The sequence below is a fragment of the Ranitomeya imitator genome, chromosome 1 (assembly GCF_032444005.1).
Source record: "Ranitomeya imitator isolate aRanImi1 chromosome 1, aRanImi1.pri, whole genome shotgun sequence".
Classification (NCBI taxonomy): Eukaryota; Metazoa; Chordata; class Amphibia; order Anura; family Dendrobatidae; genus Ranitomeya; species Ranitomeya imitator.
In genome coordinates, this window is record NC_091282.1 from 705,185,143 (window position 1) to 705,202,522 (window position 17,380).

The 17,380-nt window shown below is 43.8% G+C and overlaps 1 protein-coding gene across 1 annotated transcript in view; it reads left to right on the top strand.

The window, feature by feature from the left end:
• The window catches only part of LOC138643106 (putative N-acetylated-alpha-linked acidic dipeptidase), a 234,570-nt gene that overhangs the window by 194,380 nt on the left and 22,810 nt on the right, over positions 1-17,380 (top strand). The window contains exon 15 of the mRNA XM_069731859.1: positions 10,542-10,794. Coding sequence (XP_069587960.1) covers positions 10,542-10,794 — 253 coding nt within the window. The remainder of the gene's footprint in view (positions 1-10,541; positions 10,795-17,380) is intronic.

Here is a 17,380-nt window from a genome sequence, read left to right on the forward strand (position 1 = left end):
TGTGTCAGGGTCAGGATGAAGCGGAGGTGTACTGTCAGAGGTTTAGAAAGTGGTCAGTGCTTACTCAGTGGAATGAATGTGCCCTGGCGGCAATTTTCAGAAAGGGTCTTTCTGAAGCCCTTAAGGATGTCATGGTGGGATTTCCCACACCTGCTGGTCTGAATGAGTCTATGTCTTTGGCCATTCAGATCGATCGGCGCATGCGTGAGCGCAAAGCTTTGCACCATCTGGCGGTGTTCTCTGAGCATAGGCCAGAGCCTATGCAGTGTGATAGGACTTTGACCAGAGCTGAACGGCAGGAACACAGACGTCGGAATGGGCTGTGTTTTTACTGTGGTGAATCCACTCGTGCTATCTCCGATTGTCCTAAGCGCACTAAGCGGTTCGCTAGGTCTGCCACCATTGGTACGGTACAGTCTAAATTTTTTTTGTCCGTTACTCTGATTTGCTCTCTGTCATCCTTTTCTGTAATGGCATTTGTGGATTCAGGCGCTGCCCTGAATTTGATGGACTTGGAGTTTGCCAGGCGCTGTGGTTTTTTCTTGGAGCCCTTGCAGTATCCTATTCCATTGAGAGGAATTGATGCTACGCCTTTGGCCAAGAATAAGCCTCAGTACTGGACTCAATTGACCATGTGCATGGCTCCTGCACATCAGGAGGATATTTGCTTTTTGGTCTTGCATAATCTGCATGATGTGGTCGTTTTGGGGTTGCCAGGGCTACAGGTCCATAATCCAGTGTTGGATTGGAAATCTATGTCGGTGTCCAGCTGGGGTTGTCAGGGGGTACATGGTGATGTTCCATTGCTGTCAATTTCGCCTTCCACTCCTTCTGAAGTCCCTGAGTTTTTATCAGATTACCGGGATGTATTTGAAGAGCCCAAATCCGGTGCCCTACCTTCTCATAGGGATTGCGACTGTGCTATTAATTTGATTCCTGGTAGTAAGTTTCCTAAGGGCCGTCTGTTTAATTTATCTGTGCCAGAGCACGCCGCTATGCGGAGTTATGTAAAGGAATCCTTGGAGAAGGGTCATATTCGTCCGTCGTCATCACCGTTGGGAGCAGGGTTCTTTTTTGTGGCCAAGAAGGATGGTTCTTTGAGACCTTGTATTGATTACCGCCTTCTTCATAAGATCACAGTCAAATTTCAGTATCCTTTGCCGCTGCTGTCTGATTTATTTGCTCGGATTAAGAAGGCTAGTTGGTTCACCAAGATAGATCTGCGTGGTGCGTATAATCTTGTGCGAATTAAACAGGGTGATGAATGGAAAATGGCATTTAATACGCCCGAGGGCCACTTTGAGTACCTGGTTATGCCATTCGGGCTTTCTAATGCTCCATCTGTGTTTCAGTCCTTTATGCATGACATCTTCCGAGAGTATCTGGATAGATTCATGATTGTATATTTGGATGACATTTTGGTCTTTTCGGATGATTGGGAGTCTCATGTGAAGCAGGTCAGAATGGTGTTCCAGGTCCTTCGTGTGAATTCCTTGTTTGTGAAGGGGTCAAAGTGTCTCTTTGGAGTTCAGAAGGTTTCATTTTTGGGTTTCATTTTTTCCCCTTCTACTATCGAGATGGACCCTGTTAAAGTTCAGGCCATTTATGATTGGACTCAGCCGACATCTGTGAAGAGCTTGCAGAAGTTTCTGGGCTTTGCTAATTTTTATTGTCGCTTCATCGCTAATTTTTCCAGTATTGCTAAACCGTTGACTGATTTGACCAAGAAAGGTGCTGATGTGGTCAATTGGTCCTCTGCGGCTGTAGAGGCTTTTCAGGAGTTGAAGCGACGTTTTGCTTCTGCCCCTGTGTTGTGCCAGCCAGATGTTTCGCTCCCTTTTCAGGTTGAGGTTGATGCTTCTGAAATTGGAGCAGGGGCTGTGTTGTCGCAAAGAAGTTCTGATGGCTCGGTGATGAAACCCTGTGCCTTCTTTTCTAGAAAATTCTCACCTGCTGAGCGCAATTATGATGTGGGCAATCAGGAGTTGTTGGCCATGAAGTGGGCATTCGAGGAGTGGTGACATTGGCTTGAAGGAGCTAAACATCGTGTGGTGGTCTTGACTGATCACAAGAATTTAACTTATCTCGAGTCTGCCAAACGGTTGAATCCTAGACAGGCTCGATGGTCGCTCTTTTTCTCCCGTTTTGATTTTGTGGTTTCATACCTTCCGGGATCTAAGAATGTGAAGGCTGACGCCCTGTCAAGGAGTTTTGTGCCTGACTCTCCGGGTGTTCCGGAGCCGACGGGTATTCTTAAAGAAGGGGTAATTTTGTCTGCCATTTCCCCTGATTTGCGGCGTGTGCTGCAAAAGTTTCAGGCTGATAGACTGGACCGTTGTCCTACGGAGAAACTGTTTGTCCCTGATAGATGGACTAGTAGAGTTATCTCTGAGATTCATTGTTCAGTGTTGGCTGGTCATCCTGGAATCTTTGGTATCAGAGATTTGGTGGCTAGATCCTTTTGGTGGCCTTCTTTGTCACGGGATGTGCGTTCTTTTGTGCAGTCCTGTGGGACTTGTGCTCGGGCTAAGCCCTGCTGTTCTCATGCCAGTGGGTTGCTTTTGCCCTTGCCGATCCCGAAGAGGCCCTGGACGCATATTTCCATGGATTTTATTTCTGATCTCCCTGTTTCTCAAAGGATGTCGGTCATTTGGGTGGTTTGTGATCGCTTCTCTAAGATGGTCCATTTGGTACCCTTGCCTAAATTGCCTTCCTCCTCTGATTTGGTGCCATTGTTTTTCCAGCATGTGGTTCGTTTGCATGGCATTCCAGAGAACATCGTCTCGGATAGGGGTTCCCAGTTTGTTTCGAGGTTTTGGCGGTCCTTTTGCGCTAAGATGGGCATTGATTTGTCTTTTTCTTCGGCTTTCCATCCTCAGACTAATGGCCAAACCGAACAAACTAATCAGACTTTGGAGACATATCTGAGATGCTTTGTCTCTGCTGATCAGGATGATTGGGTGTCCTTCTTGCCTTTGGCTGAGTTCGCCCTTAATAATCGGGCCAGCTTGGCTACTTTAGTTTCTCCGTTTTTCTGTAATTCTGGTTTCCATCCTCGTTTCTCTTCAGGGCAGGTTGAGCCTTCGGACTGTCCTGGTGTGGATGCGGTGGTGGACAGGTTGCAGCAGATTTGGACTCATGTGGTGGACAATTTGACATTGTCCCAGGAGAAGGCTCAACGTTTCGCTAACCGCCGGCGTTGTGTTGGTGCCCGACTTCGTGTTGGGGATTTGGTTTGGTTGTCATCTCGTCACGTTCCTATGAAGGTTTCCTCTCCTAAGTTTAAGCCTCGGTTCATTGGGCCATATAAGATTTCTGAAGTTCTTAATCCTGTGTCATTTCGTTTGGACCTTCCAACTTCTTTTGCCATCCATAATGTGTTCCATAGGTCGTTGTTGCGGAGATACGTGGCGCCTATGGTTCCCTCCGTTGATCCTCCTGCCCCGGTGTTGGTCGAGGGGGAGTTGGAGTATGTGGTGGAGAAGATTTTGGATTCTCGTGTTTCGAGGCGGAAACTCCAGTACCTGGTCAAGTGGAAGGGTTATGGTCGGGAAGATAATTCCTGGGTTTTTGCCTCTGATGTTCATGCTGCCGATCTTGTTCGTGCCTTTCATTTGGTTCATCCTGGTCGGCCTGGGGGCTCTGGTGAGGGTTCGGTGACCCCTCCTCAAGGGGGGGTACTGTTGTGAATTCTGTTGTCAAGCTCCCTCCTGTGGTCGTGAATGGTACTTCGGCGAGTTCCGTCTATGGGCTCCCTCTGGTGGCTATGAGTGAAGCTGCGGCTTCTGAGGTTCCTTACACAGGTGACGTTTATCCTTTGGTTGGCTGCTCTATTTAACTCCTCTCAGATCGTTACTCTAGGCCAGCTGTCAATGTTTATGCATTCGTTCAGTTCACTCCTGGATCTCTCTGGTGACCTGCCTTCTCCTGCAGAAGCTAAGTTCCTTATAGTCTTATTTTGTTCTCTGTTTTCTTGTCCAGCTGGTTTTCATGATTTTGTCTTGCTAGCTGGAAGCTCTGGGATGCAGAGTGGCCCCTCCGCACCGTGAGTTGGTGCGGAGGTCTTTTTTGCACACTCTGCGTGGTCTTTGTAGGTTTTTGTGCTGATCGCAGTTACCTTTCCTATCCTCTGTCTATTTAGTTAGTCTGGCCTCCCTTTGCTGAAAACCTGTTTTCATTTCTGCGTTTGTGACTTTCATCTTTACTCACAGTCAATATATGTGGGGGCTTCCTTTACCTTTGGGGAATTTCTCTGAGGCAAGGTAGGCTTTATTTTCCTTCTCTAGGGCTAGATAGCCCTTAGGCTGTGACGAGGCGCCTAGGTCTGGTCAGGAGCGCTCCACGGCTATTTCTAGTGTGTGTGATAGGATTAGGGCTTGCGGTCAGCAGAGTTCCCACATCCCAGAGTTCGTCCTGTATGTGGTTTAACTATCAGGTCATTCCGGGTGCTCCTAACCACCAGGTCATAACACTTGTGATGCCTGAGCCAAAACAGGCTGATTGGCTCAAAATAGCCCGTGGGTTCCAGGTCAATTGTGACTTCCCAAACTGCATTGGAGCGGTGGATGGGAAACATATCAGGGTGCGTAAGCCGCCGAACTCTGGCTCCCAATTCTACAACTATAAGCAGTTTTTCTCTGTAGTTCTGTTAGCTGTAGTTGACAGTAACTACAGGTTTATAATTGTAGACATTGGGGCCTATGGCCGAACTGGAGACTCTAGGGTCTTCAATTCGTCTATAATGGGTCGGCGGCTACGTGACAACCAGTTAGACCTCCCACCACCACAACAACTCCCAGGCTCCACTGCAGAAGCACTGCCTTTTTTTTTTGGTTGGAGATGAGGCCTTCCAACTCACCAGACACTATCCCCGGCGCAACCTGGACCACCGTCGGAGGATATTTAATTTGCGCCTTTCTAGGGAGCGCAGACTGGTGGAGTGCGCCTTTGGTATTCTGGTGGCCAAATGGCGTGTCCTACAGACTGCCATACAGCTCAGTGAGGCTACAGTAAATGAAGTAATCAAAGCATCAGTCATTTTGCACAACTATACTCGCATACATGATTGCTTCTCAGATGGTAATGATGAACACATGTTGCGTAGTGTAATTAGGCCAACACCACATGTCCCTCCTCCGCGCCGTCCCCTTTCTGGCATAAAAGTTAGGGATGTATTGACCAATTATTTTGTTTCTCCTCAGGGTTCTACTCCCTGGCAAGATTATGCTGTTTCTCAGTTGTGATTTCATTATTTTAAAGATATGTTTGTGAAATATACTATTTTCATCCACTGAAACAGTACTGTGTGTGTTTGGTTTCCTTACTGACCATATGTTTATGTTTTCTGAATATGTGTGTGATGCAAAAATGATTAATCCACAAACATCAATTGGCTTTGGTGATAACTTTTTACTAACATATGAACCCTTTTTTTTATCTTTACACCATATTTTAGGCATATGGTTTGTATACCCGTTTTTTATGGGTTGCTTTATAACAAGGATCCACGACAAAGTGGAAATGGTGGGCAAACACAAAATTAACCCCTTACCGGCATCGGACGTACTATACCGTCCGATGCCGGCTCCCCTGCTTTGATGCAGGGCTCCGCGGTGAGCCCGCATCAAAGCTGGGACATGTCAGCTGTTTTGAACAGCTGACATGTGCCCGTAATAGGTGCGGGCAGAATCGCGATCTGCCCGCACCTATTAACTAGTTAAATGCCGCTGTCAAACGCAGACAGCGGCATTTAACTACCGCTTCCGGCCGGGCGGCCGGAAATGACGTCATCGCCGACCCCCGTCACATGATCGGGGGTCGGCGATGCGTCTGGATGGTAACCATAGAGGTCCTAGAGACCTCTATGGTTACTGATCGCCCGTCGCTGTGAGCGCCACCCTGTGGTCGGCGCTCACAGCACACGTGCAATTCTGCTACATAGCAGCGATCAGCAGATCGCTGCTATGTAGCAGAGGCGATCGTGCTGTGCCTGCTTCTAGCCTCCCATGGAGGCTATTGAAGCATGGCAAAAGTTAAAAAAAAAGTTTAAAAAAATGTGAAAAAAATAAAAAAAACATAAAAGTTTAAATCACCCCCCTTTCGCCCCAATCAAAATAAATCAATAAAAAAAATATCAAATCTACGCATATTTGGTATCGCCGCGCTCAGAATCGCCCGATCTATCAATTAAATAAAAGTATTAACCTGATCGCTAAACAGCGTAGCGGGAAAAAAATTTGAAACGCCAGAATTACGTTTTTTTGGTCGCCGCGACATTGCATTAAAATGCAATAACGGGCGATCAAAAGAACGTATCTGCACCGAAATGCTATCATTACAAACGTCATCTCGGCACGCAAAAAATAAGCCCTCAACCGACCCCAGACCATGAAAAATGGAGACGCTACGAGTATCGGAAAATGGCGCAATTTTTTTGTTTGTTTTTTTTAGCAAAGTTTGGAATTTTTTTTCACCACTTAGATAAAAAATAACCTAGTCATGTTTGGTGTCTATGAACTCGTAATGACCTGGAGAATCATAATGGCAGGTCATTTTTAGCATTTAGTGAACCTAGCAAAAAAGCCAAACAAAAAACAAGTGTGTGATTGCACTTTTTTTGCAATTTCACCGCACTTGGAATTTTTTTCCCGTTTTCTAGTACACGACATGCTAAAACCAATGATGTCGTTCAAAAGTACAACTCGTCCCGCAAAAACTAAGCCCTCACATGGCCAAATTGACAGAAAAATAAAAAAGTTATGGCTCTGGGAAGGAGGGGAGCGAAAAATGAACACGGAAAATTGAAAAATCCCCCGGTCATGAAGGGGTTAACATGGTAGCCAGCTACCAATATAAAAACAAAATAAACCAGCAAAAAAACAAAACTATTACAGATCCCTGTAAGTTGGTGGGGGAGATGTTGACAGCTCTGGGTCCTGGTCAGGGGGCCTTTGTTTGGCCGATGGGAGTTCATCCTGTGAGGATGCAGTGGCTTGTGGCCCAGAATACTGGCCTTGTCCATATTGGCCAGATGTGTGGTGAGCATAAGCCAATTGGCTCTGTGCATCATGCTGACGTACAGATTGCCTTGCATCATACCCCAACCCAAAATGGCCATGTTGTCCAAACCCAGGTTGGGACCAGCCAACATCACTGGGTCTGGAGAAGTGGCCATATTGGGATTGGGGGTTGTAGCCTGCCATTTGGTACTCTAATGGCCTTTGTAGATTTTGGGGTGGGAGGGGTTGAAGTGGAGGCATACGTGGAGTAGGTGCTGCAAATCCTGATTGATTGTGCTCCTGTTGAGGGAATTGAAGGCGCAAGAGGTTGGTTTGGCCAAGCTGCCTTCGCTCCAGATATTCAAAAACCTCATAGGGGTTATTTGGAGGGGTGCTTAAATCAATCAGGATTTGCATACACCCTCTCACACGTAGCCTCACCTCACGGGGAAGGGGTCTAAGGTAACGGGCAAGGCTGCGGGCAAAGGCCTCCTCGCCATCATCCGTGGCTGCCCTGGCCAAATAATTGAGGACCCCAGCATCAACATCACTTCTTCTGGCTTCCAGCTCTCTCCTTCGGCGGGATCTCCGTAAAGGCCCAGCTGCCTGTGGGGATGACACCAGTGGGCCTGTAGGGCTGCTGTTCTGGCCATGTTCCTCCAGCCTTTCCGCATCATGTGCTGCTGATGGTGGTGGTGCAGCATCTTCATCACTTGCTGCTGCCTGCAGTGATGATGATGCTGATAGGTCCTCAAGGATGGATGCTGATGCAGCCAAAGATGGTCCTGCAACCTCTTCCTCCACACTTACAGGATCTATGAGAGCCTCAGATTCAGATTCGGTTTCCCTCTCTGTGAGGTTAGACTGTGTTCTGTTAATAAAACAATAAAAGGTAATTATTTTGTGGACATTGTTTAATTACACATCTGTGTGCAATATTACCACAAAAAAAACGCAACCTCAGATCAGCACAACATCTCCTTCTCTACTCCCCTATTATCTCATATTCACACAAGAATATACAAGATTTGTCTTGTGGATCCCCACAAATGTACCAAACACTATCACGACACATCATAATGTGGCATACCATTTCAAGCTAGACAAAAACCATGAAGACCCACCTCTTCAAACAATCAGATAACATGCAGTAACAACCCATCCCACAAAACACTGCCTGAACATCTCTAAACTCGCATACTACATTCTCACCCATCCCTTGTTGAAGCTTGGGATGCTTGGCGGCCATGGTCCTCTCTCCTCCAGGACACTTTTGGAATTTATGCTTGTTTACATTATTGTTTGCACTATATTGACACATCCTTACATGTAATTTGCAATGTAATAACCCTAAACCACAAAACAGACTAAGATTTAGTTTCATTACAAATGTGTTGAGTGGTTTTTACTTACTGCCTAAGATCCATACTGACATCCAAAAAGGAAAGACGGTCATAATATATGTACTTCCGCTTCTTCAGTGGGGCTGCTGACCCACTCCTAGCCCGCTGCTGTCTTTCCCGCCGGTATTGGTCCCGGATGCTGCGCCATCGTGTCATAACATCATCCACTGCAACTACATGGTCAGAAATATTGTTCAATATCATTCTGAACATAGCTTAGTCCATTTGTCAGTCATGTTTTGTTTTTTTGTGTAAATATTTGGTATAGCACCAGAATTTCCATGGTGAGACAGATGATAAAGGGGTTACATGCAGAGGTCTATATATCGCCCACAGTTACTAACTTGACCGTATCAGACTGGTTGAGAGGGGAGAGAACCCTGTTCTTGCAAACATACATTAGGTAAGATATGCTAGGATAGGAAAGAAAAATGCCTTGTGCAATAATGAGCCTAATGTGCGAAATTATGTCAAAATAAGACAAGGGACAAGAACCCTCTGGACGGGGTATGAGGCCAAGAAAATATTTAGCAGGGCAAGATCAACATGAACTATGTCCAGAAACACTTTTGCATGTTCCTCAGCTTTAGAAAATGCCAAAAATGGCCATAAATGACATATAAAGATAAAAAAGATTGCTCAAGTAATCATGTAGGGAAAGCATCTTGTAAAGTTGAATCTTGTGAATACATGAGTGTACTTACATAGACTTGTCTGCTCCGCACGTGGCCGTTGGGCATAATCAGGGAATAGGAGCCCACAGATGGCCCTCCAAGCTGCCTCTTTCCTGGCCCGGTTGGAGTAGTTAGGATCCCGCTGGTCCCATATTTCTGGCCTTTCTTGGACCAGGATGAGGAGCATATCCACGTTTATTATACTGGCCATGCTGCTTGGAACTCTGTGGAGGCGAGCACCAGACTTCCGGGATGTCTTGTGGCTTTTTGAGCTAATTAGCATGTCTGAGTTTCATGATTGAGGGCTTGTCTCAATTCCTTGCACCTGGCGATGTCTGGAGATGTCTGGCGTATTTAACGCAAGTCACACTGTTGGTCCGTGTGTAATCCGTATATTTCTCGCCCCCATAGACTTTCATTGGCGATTTTTTTGCGCAATACGGTGACAAACGCAGCATGCTGCGATTTTCTACGGCCGTCGAAGGCCGTATAATACGGATCCGTAAAATACGGCAGGTAGAAGCTTGGCCATAGAGAATCATTGTACCGTGTGCAATCCGTATTTTCTGCACCTCTCTTACGTCCGTAAAACTCGCTAGTGTGAGGCCGGCCATAAAGAGTCTTAAAATACAACCAAAGATGACACATAGTGGAAAAAATGAGAGCATTACCAAATCAAAAGGCTGCAGAAAAAAAAATGCTTTAGGATGAAAACTATGCCGAAATGCTTCATTTCCCACATTGCTGCATTTTTGTGTGTACATATCTCCTTTATTTCACTGTCCAAGCAAAGTGGATGTCAATGAATGAAAACGCATTTCCCTTGTATACAGTCATCGCAAGAAACCTACACATAATAAAGGGAATCTGTCACCAGCTTTTTACTCCTGTTTCTGAGACCAGAATGATGTGGAGGCAGGGACCCTGATTCCAGCAATGTATCACGTACTGGGCTGCTTGCTGTAGTTTTGATAAAATCATAGTTTTCTCTGCTTCAGATCTACCAGTTCTCTAAATGCTGAGCCCTGTATAACCCCACCCACGCTACTCATTGGCAGATTTCTCTGTACACTGTGCATAGGTAGAAAGCAGCCAATCAGTGGTGGGGGTGCGGTTATACAGAGCGCATAAATATGAAGGAATAAATGACAGCAGGTGTACTAGTTCTCTAGTGATAATCTCCTGGTGATAAAACACTGATTTTATCTAAACTGCAGTAAGCACCCCAGTAAATGACACATCACTGAAATTAGAGCCTCTTTTTCTTCATTATGCTGCTCTGAGATTAAGAGAATAAAAAACCTGGTGACAAATTGCTTTTAATTATCCAGGCGACTGTAATGATCCAAAGAATTCACTCATTAGATTATTTGGTGTTAGACAGGCAGAAATTAATAATAGCAATAATAATATGTCTGATACATGTTCTAGTCCTATAAAATGCAAAAAATATTTTTTTTCTTTAGAATTATTCCCTAGCTTCATACCCCATGTATCATTCGGTTTATGAAACGGTGGACTTGGTTTCTCGTCTTATGGACAAAGGTTTCAAATATCATCAAGCTGTATCGCGGCTGTGGGGTGAATTGGCCTTGCGTCTAGCGGATGATGTTATACTGCATTTTGACTGCGTGCAGTATGCAGAGACATTGCAAAGAATTGTCAATGAAGTGCAAAGGAGTTACGGTTCTAAGCTACTGGAGCATAACATCACGCTGAGTAAGTAACATGACAGCAGCTCTCCGACCTATAATACCCTAACTACCTTAGAGGTACATGTACGTCAAAGGAACTGTCCCTGCTTTTGATGTGGGCTGGGACACCAAGCCCACATCTTTCCAAGCACTTGATGGCAATGGGGCGGTGCAGTGCCCGTGAACGACAGCTTGTCACTGGCGTTCATAGGAGATCGTCATTTTTGCTATACACAGCAGTGCTGAGGCAATATACAGTATATATAGCCCTGGCAATCAGACGATCGCAGCTTCAAGTCTCCTAAGGGGACTATTGAGGACAGTGAAAAGTAAAAGTTTAAAAAATAATAATATATATATATATATATATATATATATATATAGTTCAAATCACGCCCCTTTTGCTCCATTAAAAATAAAAAAAACACATATTTGGTATAGCTACATTCAGAAACATCTGATAAAAATCTAAAATAAATTTATCAGATTGTAAACAGCATAACAAGAAAAAAAGCCAGCACCCAACCTCTCTTCTAGACTGTAAAGTGAGCATAAATTGCACCCGACACCTTCAGCAAACCCCGATTTCTTAACGCGCTGCCACCACTTACATAGCAAATAGATCAATGACTGCACTCAACTGTACTAAAGCAAGGAAATGTGTGATACATGAAATGTGAATAGCATAATAGCTTGTGAAATCTATGAAAAAACACGAGATGCTTAGCACAAAATTTGGCCAAAAAATGTGAGCCCATCCACCAACGTCAAGGTAATCTCGTGAATCAGATGCTCCCTGACCTAACTGCCTAGTGTGAACACTTACCTCTGGTTAATATCATGGCAAAGTCTGTATTTATAGGATGGTCAAAACCAAATATGTTTGGATGTAACTAAAATCACAGCATGGTGAAGGGCGGGTTGTTCAAGTCAGAAAAAAATAGTACATAGCAAGTAATGGTAAACTGACTGAACAGAGAACTAGTCTGAACTGGTGCATAACCAAAAAACAACTTACATAGCAAATAGATAAATGGCTGCACTCAATTGTACTAAAGCAAATGAATGTGTGATACATGAAATGTGTATAGCATAATGGCTTGTGAAATCTATGAAAAAACACATGAGATGCTTAGCATAAAACGCACAGGATGATGAGTCCCCAAAATACAGTATGTTATTATTAAATATTTTAAGCTTTAGTATAAAAACAAACAGTGCTTACAATGGAAGATATAAAAATGTAAAAAATAAAATGACACAAATATGCAAAACAGTTATAAAATAAAAAGGAGCAACAACAGAAATACTTAAACGTTTCCATCCACAGTTATCTTCTGTTTCCTTGAGGGAAGGAGAAAGTAATCATGGGCAATACCAGCATCCTAGGCAGCCTTCACATGTGAACAACTTATTTTGTGTCACCCAGCTTTTTATAGTCCTGACCATATGCTCATATCTCCAGGATAACCTGATTGGATTATTTCAAAATTGTTGTTTGGCGACTGGACGGTGAATTATGGGCCTTGCATTTCAAGTATCTTACCCTACTCTTCTCTATATATTGAATAGGAAATATCCTGCCTAATTACAGACCATGTGTTTCGCTTTGAAGCTCAGGGTCCAGGAGCTGAGGTCTCATGTTTGATACCTCCTGCAGAGCCCCTTTGTGCTTACAATACTGGTATATCCCCTTTTTGTCAACTAAATATAACTCTACTGCGGTTATAATTTTCCTTTATTGATTATATATTTCCTTCACAGCCAGAATTATGTGTTTTTGGCTGTCAACATTGCAATAAAATGCAATAAGAGACAATCAAAACAATATATCTACCCCAAAATTGTATCATTAAAAACACCAACTCAGGGCAAAAAACAGGCCCTCATACAGCCCCAGATTGCAAAAAATGAAAATGTTACAGGTCTTGGAGAATAGCAACACAACACAATACAAATTTTCAGATTTTTTTTTCCACCACCTAAATAAATTTAAAAAACAATGTATATTTGGTATCTGTCTATTCGTACTGACCGGGAGAATCATATTGCCAGGTCAGTTTTACCATACAATGAATAAAAAAATAATTGTAGAAATGCACTTTTTTTTTGCTATTTCAGCTCACATGGAATTTTTTTTCCTGTTTTCGAGTACAATATATGGTAAAATGTACAGTGTCGTTCAAGAGTACAACTGCTCCCACAAAGACAATCCCTCATATAGCTGTATGGCCCAAAAAAATGTAAAAAAAAGTTTTGGCTCTTGGTAAAAAAAAGAAAACCAAAAAGTTGAAAATCGCCGGGTAGTGAAGGGGTTAATATTGGTTGAAGTAGTGTAGGGGGAAACTCCTTAATGTATATACAGTACAGACCAAAAGTTTGGACACACCTCATTTAAAGATTTTTCTGTATTTTCATGACTATGAAAATTGTACATTCACACCTTTTGCTTTGATGACTGCTTTGCACACTCTTGGCATTCTCTTGATGAGCTTCAAGAGGTAGTCACTGGGAATTGTTTTCACATCACAGGTGTGCCCTGTCAGGTTTAACAGGTGGGGTTTCTTGCCTTATAAATGGGGTTGGGACCATCAGTTGTGTTGTGCAGAAGTCTGGTGGAAACACAGCTGAGAGTCCTACTGAATAGACTGTTAGAATTTGTATTATGGCAAGAAAAAAGCAGCTAAGTAAAGAAAAACGAGTGGCCATCATTACTTTAAGAAATGAAGGTCGGTCAGTCTGAAAAATTGGGAAAACTTTGAAAGTGTCCCCAAATGCAGTGGCAAAAACCATCAATTGCTACAAAGAAACTGGCTCACATGAGGACCGCCCCAGGAAAGGAAGACCATGAGTCACTTCTGCTTCTGAGGATAAGTTTATCCGAGTCACCAGCCTCAGAAATCGTAGGTTAACAGCAGCTCAGATTAGAGACCAGGTCAATGCCACACAGAGTTCTAGCAGCAGACACATCTCTACAACAACTGTTAAGAGGAGACTTTGTGCAGCAGGCCTTCATGGTAAAAATAGCTGCTAGGAAACCACTGCTAAGGACAGGCAACAAGCAGAAGAGACTTGGGCTAAAGAACACAAGGAATGGACATTAGACCAGTGGAAATCTGTGCTTTGGTCTGGTGAGTCCAAATTTGAGATCTTTGGTTCCAACCACCGTGTCTTTGTGTGATGCAGAAAAGGTGAATGGATGGACTCGACATGCCTGGTTCCCACCGTGAAGCATGGAGGAGGAGGTGTGATGGTGTGGGGGTGCTTTGCTGGTGACACTGCTGGGGATTTATTCAAAATTGAAGGCATACTGAACCAGCATGGCTACCACAGCAGCTTGCAGCGGCATGCTATTCCATCCGGTTTGCGTTTAGTTGGACCATCATTTATTTTTCAACAGGACAATGACCCCAAACACACCTCCAGGCTGTGTAAGGGCTATTTGACGAAGAAGGAGAGTGATGGGGTGCTACGCCGGATGACCTGGCCTCCACAGTCACCAGACCTGAACCCAATCGAGATGGTTTGGGGTGAGCTGGACCGCAGAGTGAAGGCAAAAGGGCCAACAAGTGCTAAGCATCTCTGGGAACTCCTTCAAGATTGTTGGAAGACAATTCCCGGTGACTACCTCTTGAAGCTCATCAAGAGAATGCCAAGAGTGTGCAAAGCAGTCATCAAAGCAAAAGGTGGCTACTTTGAAGTACCTAGAATATAATACATATTTTCAGTTGTTTCAAACTTTTTTGTTAAGTATATAATTCCACATGTGTTAATTCATAGTTTTGATGCCTTCAGTGTGAATGTACAATTTTCATAGTCATGAAAATACAGAAAAATCTTTAAATGAGAAGGTGTGTCCAAACTTTTGGTCTGTACTGTACATCATAGACTTTTTGGGAGGAGTTTAAGTGCAGATTGTTTAAAATGAGTCCTCTACTAATATTCTCCATCTATGCAGCTAAAGTGATTGTGTAAACCAGTCTTGTGCAGTTACATGAGCAGGCCCCTGGCACTTCCAGGTTGTGTGATGTTGTCTACTTAGTGCATGTGGTTCTTCCCTCCCCATGTAGTACTTTGCATCCCTTTTATCTTCAGTATTTGCCTGCTATTCCTCCTTCCCTCTGAAAGAATTTTTCATGCTCAGCAGTAGATTTTGAGAGACAGTCAGAAAGCAACAAAACAGCACAGATGTCTCTAAACCAAATTACAGTATGTTGTGTGTTGAGACAGTGAGAATTTATTGCATTACTTTATACGTTGTTGCAGATTGGAAAATTGGTAGCTGTACTGAGTAGTAAATAGTAGGGAGTTGGACAAGAAAAGGAAAAATGTATCAATAAAAGAGGAATAATACAATGTACAGTTCCAAGAAAGTACGCTTTAGAGCAGGGATGTCAAACTCAAATATGAAAACAGGGCCAAAATAAAAAATTTGGACAAAGAGGTGAGCCAACCTTGATATGTATAAAAAAAAAAAGGTCTACAATTGAGGACGTTTTTCCTTATGAAATATATTGATGAACTTTTTCATATGGAAACAAATTTAAAAGGCTTGTGCCACGAACAAAGTATATTTTAATTAATAGAAGTTAGAATAAAATACTGGGATAACATAATATGCTACGTAAGAGCAGTAAAAAGCATATGGCGCAAATTCCTAATTAAAATATGTAATAACAAAAGGATAAAAATCCTTGAATAATGCAGGTAAAGTATGTTTCCAACAAAAGTGCCACCACAGTTCTATACCCCCACAGTGAATTCCTAATCTATACAGCTGACATAAGCCCGCAACAGCCGCGGGTGGAATTGCGATCCACCAGCGTCTGTTAACTAGTTAAATGCATTTAACTCACACTTGCCGGAAGCGCGGCGTAAATTTCACCAATCAGTGACCTCGTCGCATGATCACAGGTCACCAATGGGTCGGCATGACAACCAGAGATCTGTAGCAGACCTCAATAGTTGTCATCACCCCGTGGTCGGCGCTCATAGCTTGTGAGCATTTCTGCTACACACAGGCGATCTGATCATTACCTGTGTGAAGCAGAATAGATCAATGTACTGCAGCTTTTAATCTCCCATGTAAAAAAGAGAAATATATATATAAAAGTTCAAATCAACCCCCCATTTGCCCTATTCAAAATAAAACAATTAAAAAAAATTCAAATACACACATATTTGGTATCGCCGTGTTCAGAATTGCCCGCTCTATCAATATAAAAAAAATTAACCCGATCACTAAATGGCGTAAGGAGAAAAAAATTCAAATAGTCACATGCCATATCAGTAAAGATTTAATAGTCTTAAAGTGGAGCCCCGAACTACAGCATCAATGTATTTGATGTGTATGTAAGTATAAAAAATAATTGGGTAAATTCTGGTATCCTTGTGAATATTGTAAATATATGAAAATGTAAAGGGAATCTGTCAGTAGATTTATGCAATGTAATCTAATAGCAGCATGCTGTAGAGGTTGAGTCCCTGATTCCAGTGATGTGTTACTTACTGGGCTGCTTGTCATAGTTTCCAGATAATCAAAGTTTTATCAGCAGGAAATGATCCCCGGAGGACTGGTTGTCTCATACCATATTAGTCACCCTGCTCTGTATAACCCCACACCCACTACGGATTAGCAAGTTTCTGCCTATGCACAGTGTACACTGAAAGCTGTCAATCAGTGGTGTGGGTGGGGTTATACACAGCTCAGCATTCACAGAACTGCTAGATCAGCAGGAGGGAAAACAGTGGTTTTATCAAAACTTCACCAAGCAGACCAGTAAGTGACACATCACTAGAATCGGGTCTCTGCCCATAGATCATGCTGAAGTTGGATCGCCCCCAGACACAGGGCCACGAGTTCTCAGTACCGGGCCTCTCTGATTCGGTTCTGAGGCTGTCACGGTGGTTAGATCCGGTCCGCGACCCTGCTAAGGGGCGTCCAATAAAGGTGGTGCAGTCTGTCAGGGGTTCGTGACGCCACCTGTGGTGTTCGGTCAGGGTGACCGACGCTGCTGTGGGGTCCGCTGGGGTGATGGAATGGCAGCTGGATGGAACACCTTCCCACAGGTGAAGTATGTCCCCAGGGCTTCCCTTTAAGGTGGATGGTGATGGTGTGAGGTACAGTCAATAATGAGGACACAAGGTTGCAGTCTCTTTACCTCTTTACTGAAGACTTCAGGATTCTCAATCCAGAGCACGTTTAACAGGGCTATCAGAGACAGGCCGGTCTGATGGGCACTTCCAGAGTTTCCCTCGCAGATGGAAATCATTGCCCACCCTAGCACCTGTGTGTTGTAGTGCTACCCTGCTGAGCATTCGGAATAGTCCTCACAACTGCTGTTCCCGTTCGTTCGTTCTCTACAGCTCTCTCTCTCTTTAGTTCCAGATGTTACTAGTTTCTCGTCCCCCAGATATGTTATGGCTAGGATGCACCCGTATGGCGGGAAGGCTTGGAGTTCTTCCGGGACCCTAGAGACGCCCCTCTCACACTGTTGCCCCCTATGTCTTCGTAGGAAAGTTAAGGTAGACAGTCAACCTATAATTAACTGTCCTGCGGAGTTTGAAGTAAGGCCTAAAGTCAGTTACTCCCGCGGTGTTCCGTCTACGCG